General features: G+C 34.7%; 1 protein-coding gene across 1 annotated transcript in view; it reads left to right on the top strand.

Annotated features, from left to right (window-relative positions):
* Positions 1 to 3113, top strand: part of LOC129226360 (homeobox protein OTX2-like) — a 115020-nt gene extending 111907 nt beyond the window's left edge. Inside the window, exons 3-4 of the mRNA XM_054860963.1 lie at positions 109 to 269; positions 2306 to 3113. Of these exons, the coding sequence (XP_054716938.1) occupies positions 109 to 269; positions 2306 to 2902 (758 nt within the window). The 3' untranslated portion in view covers positions 2903 to 3113. The remainder of the gene's footprint in view (positions 1 to 108; positions 270 to 2305) is intronic.
* The last annotated feature ends 9969 nt before the right edge of the window (positions 3114 to 13082 follow it).

Here is a 13082-nt window from a genome sequence, read left to right as displayed (position 1 = left end):
TGTTTCAAACTGAGTGGATTTAGCTTGATTTTTCAGAAACTTTTATTTTAAATTTGTATACTTTCTGGTTTACGAGAGGTCATTTACTTAATTTTCTGTCTTTTTCAGCTAATCCTCAAGGTGCTCGAAAACAGCGACGAGAGCGCACAACCTTCAGCAGAGCTCAACTGGATCTTCTGGAGAACCTATTCCAAAAAACTCGGTATCCAGACATCTTCATGAGGGAAGAAGTCGCGAACCAGATTCGCTTACCAGAATCTCGAGTGCAGGTAAATATTTATGGCTTTTTTATTTAGTGTTCCTTATATATATGAGTGGTAACGGACCTGTCAGATTGTGTATCTATAATATGACTCTGGTAACTTGATAATCTTGGACAAGCTCATTTTTGTTTCGGATGAAGAAGGAGAAATTCTTAGGTTGGCCAATAATTGTCATCTAAACGAAAACCGCCCCCCCCCACCCCTATTTTGTGAAGTGGAATCGTTTAGGCCGCAATGGATCAGAAGTCAATTTATCTGTGCCTGCTTTTGCAAAAGAACGACACAGAAGAGTAGAAAGCTGATTTACCGAACTGTTTAGTTATCTGAATCCCTCTCATTTTTTACAATTGAGCATGCAAAAGATCCAAGATAGAAAACTTTCTCCAAATCTATGAGAGAATAAGAACATGGGAGAAGAAAAGAGGAATTCAAAGTCAAAACAACAGAGTTCTAACAGCCTAATTTTAAAAATCTGTAAGTTACCGCCCCAAACTGGAGCTAAGGCAAATTACAAACAATACCGAATAGCATAGGCTAACTCTAGCCGGTATGAAGTGCAAAGGAAAATTGTACACACAGAATACTTTTTAAATTTGCCGATTCAGTTCTAAATATTATCGAAACATAAATTTTATGCATTAAAATATGTATTTGGGTCGTGTCCATGTAGTCTGAAGCATCGCCGAAGAGACTTGTCCAATTATCCAAATTTTTTTCTTCTCAAATGAGATCTGGGTGGTCATTCCAAGCTCGTCAGCTTGCGAGATCGAGATTTTCGCTCACGTGATCGGTTGCGACGTAGAAGTGTCACAAAGTAGCATTTTAATCTACTCGAACTTAGCTTGCGGCTAGGTTCGAGTAGATTAGAATACGACTTTGTGACATTTCTACGTCACAACCAATCACGTGAGCGAAAATCTCGATCTCGCAAGCTAACGAGCTTGGAATGACCACCCTGGTTCGGACAGATTCGAATAATCGGTGTTCTACGTTCTATTTTATATTGGAGTGACTCAAACATTGACTGTGAAAAAACTAGACTTAATAAGAGGACGCAAATGATGACGATGAATAAATAATTAAATCGCGTGAATAAGAGCTGAAGAACCTATCTCGGTACAAAGAACTACGAAAAGTTAGAGACAAGTAATCCAGCAGCTTTTCTTTTCTACATCCAATTGGTCGAAGACTGATATAGGATGGCAGAACCTCCTGTGTATGGATGGCGGACCCTCCACCTGTATCTTAAAGATAAAGATAGGTTAAAACCAAAATTTTTCTGGGAGAGTGGGATCTGATATCATTCATTTTGATAATTATTAAAATGACTATTCCTTCAGACCAGACACTATGAATATATCTTAATTCACAGAAAACGCACATTTAAAGTTTATCTGGAAGAGTTTTGTCATGAAAGTAAAGGAAGATTTGTTTACATAATATTTTTTTGATGCATTTTGAATAATAAAACCGACTAATTACAATTAAATGCATGCAATATACCAACAACTGAGCTTGTATCCAAGAGAAAAAAATCCCCTAAGTATAAATACACAAAATTACTATAAATATGCAAATAAAATAAATAAAGGAAGGAAATAATTCGAATGGTTATCTTGACGGCGATTCACTCTCAGTCCCACAGAGTTTTGTTTTGTGGTGGACGGAATCAGTTTTTGGTGGTTTCAGATTCCCAATAATTTAGAATGTTAAATATCCATTAACATAGTAAGATTAGCAACATGGCTTAAGGACAAGGATTTGTGAAGGGATACTTTAACTGCTAACAAATGTCTTTCATTCAGTATATATGTACACCTACTCTGAGACTTATGTAGGTAGTTAAATGCCTTGCTTCAAGAGATACCATTGCATTCATGAGAAATTATTGATGTAAATAAAGTTAAAATTTCTTTAACTTTATTTACAACAAAAAATCTTCATGAAATGAAATGCTCTTTTCAAATTATAGTAATAATTTCTGGTAAATAGTGATTCTGTAGAGAGAATGAATAATTAATTATTATTTTTTATCTCCTTAGGTTTGGTTCAAAAATCGGCGAGCTAAATGCCGTCAACAGTCCCAAAACGGCGCCAATAAAAGTCGCACTACCAAGAAACAGGCCAAGAGTCCTCAGAGCCAACCACAGATAGCTCCCTGCAGTAGTCCTTCTACCTCCCAGTCCCATGCAAGTCCCTCTTCAGGAGAGTCAGGGTCCAGTCCGTCAGCTACATTGACGCCAATTCCGCCCAGAGGCGGTGGTGAATATAGTCCTACTACTCCAGACACCCTCTTAATGCCCAGTACCTCGACTGCCAACAGTTGCATGCAAAAAGTTGACACTTCTTCGTCGTACCAGTTTAACTGTTCCGTCTACAACACCAATGGCTACCTCCAGAATAGTCCTTACTCTTTTCATTATGACTATTATAATCCAACATTGGCACATACGTACCAGCACCATGCGATGACACCAACACATCATCAGTCAGTGTCACCTCCAACGCAAACGACTGGACAATGTTTGGGCAGCACACGAGATATGAGCGGTTACAACAGTTATCCGCCTCTAGCTCGTTCTGATTGTTTGGACGTTCAAGATTCCAAGGCATCGCCCATTAAATTTCAAACCTTGTAAACTGAAAGCCGGTGTTCGATATCTTCTGGTACATTTTATTTTTCAACTTCACGATCAAAGTTAGTCGTCAGAAGACGACGACTGAAGATTCTTGTCATCATCTCGATTGTAAAAAACTGTTGTCATTTAAACATACCTACATGAATCATCATTGGTCGGCTTCCAAGGATCCTTGACTCATCACACACATTTGAGTTGTTCCGACTTTTATTCTTTTCATCATGACTTGCTTTCATAATTACCTTTCCTTTTAGATGTTGCCTGATATTGCAAGGCAGCTTTTAAACAAAGCAAAATGCGTGCAGGAGAAAACATGCCCAAGGTTGGTCTAATATGAAAATGTGCGTTTATTTTGATATCCTTTTTTATTCTGGATTTTGATACATCTCTTTTTAAGATAAAAGTATGATACTTCAAATTTCTAAATGAAAAATTAACGCATAAGAAAATGTCTAGCTTCAGGAGATATGTACATTTTTTTCAAAGAGGTATTCTATGATGAAAACTATTAACAGCAATGGTCGTTCAACTCCAGTTTTATCAGAATTCTGAAGGTAATTCTAGGTAAAGCAATTGAATCATCTGTATTATTGGATCTTATTTCTTCAAAAGTTAACTGTTGATGCTATTTTTTTTTTTAAATTATTTAAGGGAATTGTACATAAAAATGCAGAGTTACTCTCTTGATAAAAAATACTCGAAGGAAGAATTTTAGCTACGTGTTCTATTTTTATGCAATATGACACCAAACAAAAAAAGCAATTTTAATTTTTTTCTGCATCGCATTGAAGTAAAAACGAAAATGATTCCTATACTAAATGTTGAATTATATATACACAAAGCAATGCTTCTCTTGAAGCATTATATTGGTGAAATATAAAATTGTTGTGATTTGATCTAACTTAAATGTGATGCTTTTTTCTTTTCCTATTGTGTATATTCGGAAATTCTTGTATTTTATGTAAGAAAAAAAATGATGCTAAAAAAATTCTTTTACGAATAAAAAGCAATTATCATTGAAGTTTCATTTTTTCCTTCCGTTACCTCACAATCACACAAAACAATATTAATTAGCTTTTATGAAAACTAGAGATGGAAACGGTTGGGGAAAACTGGAAATTTTGGGTTAAAAATCCAGTTTTATACGAAGGAGCTTAGCTCTACTCCGAAAATTTTTTTAAAATTTTAATATTTACGACACAAAATCAAGTACAGGAATTTACAGTATTAACATTCCATTTTTTTATTCTTTTTTGTTTGAAAAGTTTTTTACTTTCCGTATTTTACATGAAAACACTAAATTTGATAATGCAAGCTGCAAGATAATTTAATTTCCCTGAACACCAATGTATTGCTTGCTGCTTTTCTTGCTAAAACTATTATTTATACACTATACAGGGTGTTTTGGTTTAACATGCAAGACCTCTGTTTTTGCAACCGTTAGTCCTAGATGCATATTTCCTATTGCAAAAAGTTCAAAATCAGATGTAGAGTTAAAGTATTGAAAGTTTGAAGCAGAAGAGGAATTGAGTCAAAAAATACAAAATTTAACTTTTATACGGGCACTAGATCCCCCTACTTATGTTTAGGGAAATAATCTTCATTGGAATATGTTACTTACACAAAAAATTTGACATTTGTGCGACCAAAACTCAAAGAGATATTCCAGTTCAAAGTTTTAAGGGAGCATACAGAAGATGAGATTGAAACTTATCGCTCTTTCAGAAGAATGACAGATTGTTGAAGTATAAAAACAAAGTATTTTATCTTTTATTGCTATTCAAAAATAAATGCAAATGCTATGCCATGAAACTCAAAAACACACTACAAAACCTTGAACAATTTGAAAAACCACACTCTATGCACACACAACCCTTGTTAACTACTATATTTCCCCCCAGAAGGTGTTATTGACGGCGAGTGTAAAGTGTTGTAAGTCACAAAACGCTGCGTTTTATGTCTCAGTGAGTATTAGTCGTCGTACTAATGTGAAACTTTTTGTGTTGGAATTATTTTTCAGTGGGAATTATTTCCATAAATATAAGTTAGGGAACCTAGGGCCCGTATAAAAATTTGAATTTTGTATTTTTTGACTCATTTTTATTTTTGCTTCAGACTTTCAATCTAAACCTTGTATCTGATTTTGAACATTTTTGCAATTGGAAGTATGAATCTGGGACTAACGGTTCCGAAAATAGAGGTCAGGTTAAAACGGAACAACCTATATACAAAGAACGGCACTAAAAAAAATTATTATACTAAAGTGTTTTTACCTACCCTACACTAGTGTCAATAATGTATTTAAATTTATGCATAAAATATTTTTAAGCACTAAAATTGAATTGTCTCGGAATTTTCAAAAACCTTTTAGTTATTTATAAATTCAGAGAGACTTTCATTTCTCTCTCTCTCTCCCTCTCTCTCGCTGTGTGGAAAATCTCCCTAAAAACCCTCAAGTATACCTTTGCGTAAGAGGGTGCTTTTCGATATGCAAATTTCCCACCTGTCGATGTCGGTTCAATTTAGTTAGCTGTCTTTCTGTTAATGTATCGTGGCATTCGATAGCTTGGCTTTTGTTGATGTTGGTCGTCTCGTGGCAGTTCGAATAGCAAGGGCAATTTGGAAGCCCTTTCGTGTGTAGAATCCAAATAAAGATAATTTATGGTTTTAGATAGTTGCCTTAGCATTTTCTTTATGGTGCATCGGCCGGGAAGGTGGTACTGCACAGCCATTTGATAGTTAGAATTCGTCGAATAGTGATATGCTTCTTACGTTATATTGACATCATTGTTGTTTCGTACCATTGGATACAGCAACTCAAGAAATTTGGGTGAGTTATTTGTTTTCAATTTGTATGTCAATTAGTATGGATGCTGAAAAGATAAAAAATAAGCGTAAAGCGCTTAAATGCAGTGCCACTAAGTTCGTTAAAAGTTTAGACGTCACTTTAGTAAATGAAACTAATGTTCGTAATTTAGAAGTATTATACAATCAATCAATTGATAAAATTGACTGTCGTAAAGTGGCTGATAATGAACTTCTTAATGTTATCGAAGCAAAAGATATCGAAAAAGAAGTGCAATAATGAAGATTTCATGGAAAATTTAATTTTTTATAAATGTCAAATTACTCAAAGAATAGTAGCTCTAACACCTCCGGCTGTACCTCCTACTATTAACCCCGCTAATTTCCGATTAACTAAATCCAATTCAACATTGGAAACTAGTGGTCTAGTACGTCAAGAAACTAGATCGTCGATTAAATTGCCAAAACTAACTGTTAATAAATTCTACGGTGACCACAGATATTGGCTAGAATTCATTAGTCAGTTTGAAATGCAATAGACAAAAATAGCGGCTTATCCAAAATTGAGAAGCTTATTGGTTAGAAATAGTCGATTTAGAAAGATCTCAAAAAGTTAGCGATAGTTCAAAAATTCGTTCTCTAGTACCTTTCTTAGAACCCAGGAATATTTTGCAAATAAAAGGGAGATTAGATGAATCAGAATTTTCTCTAGACGAGAAACAATCCATCCTTTTACCAAAAAACTCGAAGTTTTCGGAATTATATTTCATATAAGTTTGTAACCATATAGTTTATGGTATATTATTCTTTATATTTAGCAACCAATAGTTATTGCATTTGTTATTGTTTACTGAGGATAAAAATTTCCTCATGTATTTGCCTTTGTTATAGTTCTTTTTACAGGTTTTATTGGTAAACTCTTAGAGTTCATGGTGGGTAGCTGTGGAAAATCTCCTTAAAAATCCTCAAGTATACCTTTGCGCAAGAGGGCGCTTTTCGATATGCAAATTGTTAATATATTGTGGATTCGTGGCATTCGATATCTTGGTTTTTGTTGATGTTGGTCGTCTCGTGGCAGTTTGAACAGCAAGGGCTTGGAAGCCTTTTCGTGTGTAGAATCCAAATAAAGTTAATTTAAGGTTTTAGATAGTTGCCTAGCATTTTCTTTACACTGTGAATTGACTTCAGACACAGTGGCATAGCCAGGATTCTGTTTCGGGAGGGCCTTAAATACTTACATTAACGAGCTGATGTGTGCATCACATGACTTCCTTTTACACCAATTTAATGTTATTTCTCCATTATTGCAACTTTAAAGTGATTCTATCTCTAACTCTCTAAATCTCACCAACAATGGCCACATTGAAACCAGATTTAATATATATATATATATATATATATATATATATATATATATATATATATATATATATATATATATATATATATATATATATATAATCACCAAGTTTTTCTCCAAGTTGGCGGCAAAACTTGGCGACCAAAAGACTGGCGATATATCTCCAAGTGTCCGCCAAATTATAACATCACTTGAGTTTGCATCGAAATTAACAATGAATTCCCCCAAAGAGGTGCAAAAGACCCCTTTAGGTACACCCGAATGCAACCAAAAGTGGAGGTTCATAACTAGACCCCATTAGGAGTCTACGTACCAAAGTTCAACTTTCTAGGACATACCATTCTTGAGTTATGCGACATACATACGCACATACATACGTACATACAGACGTCACGAGAAAACTCGGGAAACTTCAAAATGGATATTTCGGGCGTCTATACTTACTTAGGTACATATGTACGTGTGGTCGGGTAGAAAAAAAAAAAAAAAAACGCAACATTCATTTGGGGGTGAGCAAAATGGAAATTAAGGCGGATTTTTGAGTGAAATTTTTTTCGCGAATACAATACTTTTTTTGTAAAAGTAAGTAAAAAGAAACGACCACCGTAACTATTTTTCATTAAATATGTTTTAAAATTCCATGAAAATTATAATTTTTACGATTTTGTTTTTCAATTAATTTTATCGGAATGATTTCAAATTATTTCACACACTAACTTTATATGGGCCATGAGCAATAAGCATTTTTTTATTTAAAATATTGTGATTTGTATTGTAATTAATGGAATTAAAACATTCTTGTCTTTTCGTCACAACACATAAACTTCAATTATTGTAATCCATCAAGTGAAAAATTAGTCAGATTAACAGTTTCTTATTTTTTCTTCTGTTTCTTAAAAGTGCTCATCAGTTAAAATAATTAATTTATACAGAATTGAGAATTCACATAAATTTCGTATTGCACTAAGAAGTCCGAAAGCTTGGCTGACAAAGTTGCCATTCCACTCACGAAACAAGCAATAGCGTATGAATCTTCTTTACTAATAATAAAGCAGAAAGTCCCTCTGTCCGGAAGATGTCTGGATGTCTGTAGGATATCTGTAGGATGTCTGTGACGCGCATAGCGCTTAAACCGTTCGGCCGATTTTCATGAAATTTGGCACAAAGTTAGTATGTAGCATGGGGGTGTGCACCTCGAAGCGATTTTTCGAAAATTCGATGTGGTTCTTTTTTTTATTCCAATTTTAAGAAAAAAACTATCATAAATTACGAAATCATCATAACGTGGAACCGTAACATGGGCACAAGCCAATTGGCGAGATACGAAATTATCATAGCGTGGAATCGTAACGTCGGTACAAGCCAATTGACGAGAAAATTCACCATACATTATTTGTAAATATACAAGCGAACCAAAAGACCTTTAATTTTTCTATTACGGGCGAAGCCGTGCGGGTATCACTAGTTACTAATAATAAAGCTGAAAGTCTCTCTGTCCGGAGGATGTCTGGATGTCTGTAGGATGTCTGTGACGCGCATAGCACTTAAACCGTTCGGCCGATTTTCATGAAATTTGGCACAAAGTTAGTATGTAGCATGGGGGTGTGCACCTCGAAGCGATTTTTCGAAAATTCGAAGTGGTTCTTTTTCTATTCCAATTTTACGAAAAAAAATATCATAAGATGGACGAGTAAATTACGAAATTATCATAACGTGGAACAGTAACATGGGCACAAGCCAATTGGCGAGATACGAAATTATCATAACGTGGAATCGTAAGATGGGTACAAGCCAACTGGCGAGAGAATTCACCATACATTATTTGTAAATATACAGGCGAACCAAAAGACCTTTTGATTTTTCTATTACGGGCAAAGCCGTGCGGGTATCACTAGTTGAAAAATAAAACTATAAAGTAACCTTTCTGTTTCAGTTTTGGCATTTTAGTTTAAACGAGCTGATGTGTGCCTCACATGACTTCCTTTTACTCCAATTTAATGTCATTTTCCTATTATTGGTAATTTTAATGTGATTCAATAGTTTACTCTCTAAATATCACCAACAGTGGCCAAATTGAAACCAGGTTTTAAAAAAAACGCAAAATCTGTCGCCAAGTTGGCGACTAAAAGACTGGCGATATATCGCCAAGTGTCCGCCAAATTGTAACACCACTTGAGTTTACATCGAAATTAACAGTGTTTTCCCTCAAAAAGGGGCCAAAGATCCCCTTAGGAACACACGAATGCAACCAAAAGGGGAGGTGCACAACTAGACTCCATTAGGAGTCTACGTACCAAATTTCAACTTTCTAGGACATACCGCTCTTGAGTTATGCGACATACAATACGCATATCCGCAACATACATACGTACGTACATCGTACATACAGACGTCACGAGAAAACTCGTTCATTGTAACTAATTCGGGAATCGTCAAAATGGATATTTCGCGTGTCTATACCTCCTTATTCTTAGGAATTTATCAACGTGTGGTCGAGTCGAAAAAAAACTCAACATTCATTCGGGGGTGAGCAAAATGGAAATTAAGATCGATTTTTGAGTGAAATTTTTTTCGCGAATACAATACTTCCTTTTTTGTAAAAGGAAGTAAAAAATGAAATGGAAGGGGGGGGGGAGGAGGGGGAATATCAGCTTTAATAAATTATTTCACTGTAATATTTAGGACTTTTGTTTTTCATCAAAAATGTCATTTCGTCACACTGAATTGGCCCTGTTACGAGTGTTAATAGTGGACGCCGTTTAATTGAATCGGTGGTGAATTGAATCAAACGCTTTAATGAATCAAATCGTCAAAAACAACGAAATCCAGCTTTACTGAATCTGCCATTTTATTAAAATTTTCGCTTTATTGAATCATCCGCTTTATGGAACCAAAACTTCAGAACAAACGTGATTTTTTTTTTTTTTTTTTTTTTTTTTTTTTTTTTTTTTTGCGGCGACCGCTATATATAGACATTGAAAGAGATTATGCTGAATGTTCGTAACTGCTAATAATTAATTAAAATCAGCTATGCCCCAGTTGGGGGAGAGTCACAAAGAATGGGAGGGTGGGAGGAATGGGAGAGCTGCATTTAAGCTTTAAGCCAAAAGAAAATGCTTCAGCCTCTTCCCTGATTCTATTTACTGGACAAGAAACAGTTTATCTTTTATTTCGGCATAGATGCAGCTGTCTCATTCCTCCCGACTCTCATTATTTGTTATTCCGGATATTTTTTAAATGATAAATAACCTCAAGGTTCATGTTTGAGTTATGAGATTTAACTTATTTTTAATTAGAAGACAGAAATAATGAAGCGTTTTTACCAACTATAGTGTAATAACTCACTGAAGTTTACCCAGAAAAATATTTTGAGCATAGACGTCTCTTATATTTTAATCAATCTTCAGTTATTTCCTCATCAGACTTTTACATCAGAACAAGGTCATTTAGGCGCTCTTGACCAACACTGCACTTTAAATAGATTTGCACTTCTTAAAACATCAAAAATTTCCTTTATTATCCATTTCATCTTCTACACGACCCATTCTCCTGATATAATCGAAACACTGGAACTCTCAAAATTATTTGAGTAAATTTCGAACGATGGGGTCTCAATTCGGAGAATTCTGTTTTGATGGTTAACCATTGTGCAGGGTGGGTTTTCAATAGTTGCGACGGTGCGGCAAAAGAAAAAAGAAAAAAAACGAAACTGCAGCAGTACTCGTCTTTCTTCAAATTTTAACATCAAGTTTCATTTGAAAGAAAAAAGAACATACAGATTGTATTAAAAAACGTTAACTAATTTTAACACTAAGGAATAATTGTACATGTGAAAATTTATTGCTCAGAAGGCGATATAGATACCAAAAGTTACAAGCCCTAAAAACGTAATTTTAAATTATCTTTGTGGATGGTCAGAGGAAGAACGGAACGAGGAAGATCGGGAAGCTCCTAAGGAAATTTTTAGAAATCAAAGTCTTAAAAAGTTTTAGCAAACATTTTATGGTGTTAGGAGGAGAGGAAGAAGTAAGGGAAAGTTTCCTTCCCCACAGAGAATTTTTCAAAGTTAACGTCTAAAATTATAATATTAGGCAATTTTTCGCCTGATTATAGAAAAGAGAACGTGGGATACCCTTCCATTTTTTTTCTCACTTGAAATCAATTTCAGACTACCTTCAGTGAAGTTAGGGGGTCTGGTGCTTCTCACAGAAACTATCCGAAATAGCAGTTTTAGGCTATCTTGAGAGAATTTAGATGAGATAGCGGGTAGGAGGTAATGAAAACAGTCCCTTGGAAAACTTTCGAAATTCAAAGGCGCAATTAACGTTAAGGAATGGGTGGAGTTTCGGTGACCCTTCCTAATGAATTTATTGAAATTGAATTTCTAAAAACGCATTTTACTCTATCTTTGATGATATTTGGTAGAAGGGAGAAGGTCAGGGTTCAGGACGTGTTAAAAAGACGTTAAAAAGAGAAAAAAAATGCAGTTTTGAAATGAAATGAAAAAAAAAAAAAGTTATGAAACATAGTTTCCTCATGAATAAACATTACAACATCAGTAAACGAACATTTTGGGAGGGACTCTGGCCGGAAAGTGCCCATTGGCTACGACACTGTTCAAGATGAAATAAACAACAAGATATGCAAACATGTGAGTCCAGAAGATTAATTTCAAGTAAGTTAGAGAAATGTGAGAACCGTGATTTTTACATTTTTGGTGCAGAATATAATAAGGAACTGAATTTTTCTAGCGCCCGCCTCCCCTCGCATTTGCCAGAAATTTAAAAATTCAAGGTTTTGCAACTACATGTTCCCAAAATTTCAAGGCTTTTTAGCACTTTAAAATGAAATTTATTTTTTCAAGTATTTTTCATTTTTTAAAGAACGAATCATACAATTTATTGGCAGTTGGGAATTACTAATAAAGCGGGGTCCTAAGCTTATGAGTAAATCCATTATAGTTCATGGTCATAGGCAGCTCGCAAGGGAGGGTGTGGGGGCAACTGCAGTGCCCCCTCACTTCCAAAAGTAAAGGAGCCTTACCCCCCTCACTTTTCAGAGTTAAAAATTAATAATCGATTGAAAGTGATTTTTTTATAGGATGGAATGATTCATTTTACGAAAGTAAAAACTAAAAATTCTAAATAAATGGACTTTTCTCAGCTTAATTTTCAAAAATGGAACTTTAAAATAGAAAGAGAAAGTTTACGGTGACCATGTCCCGAGTTTTGATGCCATATTCCACAATTTTTAAAGTTATTTAACCATAAATAATAAAATTCAGTAATGTAGCCCAATTTTCCAAAAAAAAAAAAAAAAAAAAAAAAAGAAAAGAAAAAGAAAAAAAGAATCAACTTTAGAAGCCACACCTCTAATTGTCGCACTTCTTTTGAAACCCCACTTCTTTGGTGAACCAGTCGCCTATGTTCAAGGCGGCACTTTGAGGTCTGTTCTTGAAGCCAAAATTGCACACGACGGTCGGTCATCTGTTTCTGTTATGAAAGTATTACAATATTTTAAAAGAACCTTATACACTATATAGCAAATAATTCGTTTTTAATTGGGAACTGAAAGTAACCGGTTTCCTGTTGTTCGGCATATTAAGTTTTTAAGCAAAGGGAAAAAATGTCATCCGTGTATTTTAACTTCTTGAACGAAAATGAAAAGTTTTCAAACTGTTATATTCGCTGAAACTATGTTTCAACGGATAATCTTCCTGAAAAATCTGTAAAAGTCATTATTGACCAAATATCCTAAATAAACAAACAAACCACTGACGTAGACCGGAAGTAGCGAGTCTTATTTCCGGTTAAGCGCCAATCTCCATTGCTAGAGATAGGTGTTCACAGCGAAAGCGATTTTGTTGTGCTTCTTTAAAAAGCAGAATAATGTCTTCTGCGTATTTCAATGCATTAAATAAGAAAGACAAACTTAGTTATTGTTAAAAATTATCTTTCAATGGCTGTGACCTTACCGATCCTTTTAGATGGATGGCGAATCTATTGCTAACTATTG

Source organism: Uloborus diversus, chromosome 7 (assembly GCF_026930045.1).
Source record: "Uloborus diversus isolate 005 chromosome 7, Udiv.v.3.1, whole genome shotgun sequence".
Classification (NCBI taxonomy): domain Eukaryota; kingdom Metazoa; phylum Arthropoda; class Arachnida; order Araneae; family Uloboridae; genus Uloborus; species Uloborus diversus.
The sequence above is the reverse complement of the archived record's forward strand: the minus strand, read 5'-3'. Positions and strand labels throughout refer to the sequence as shown.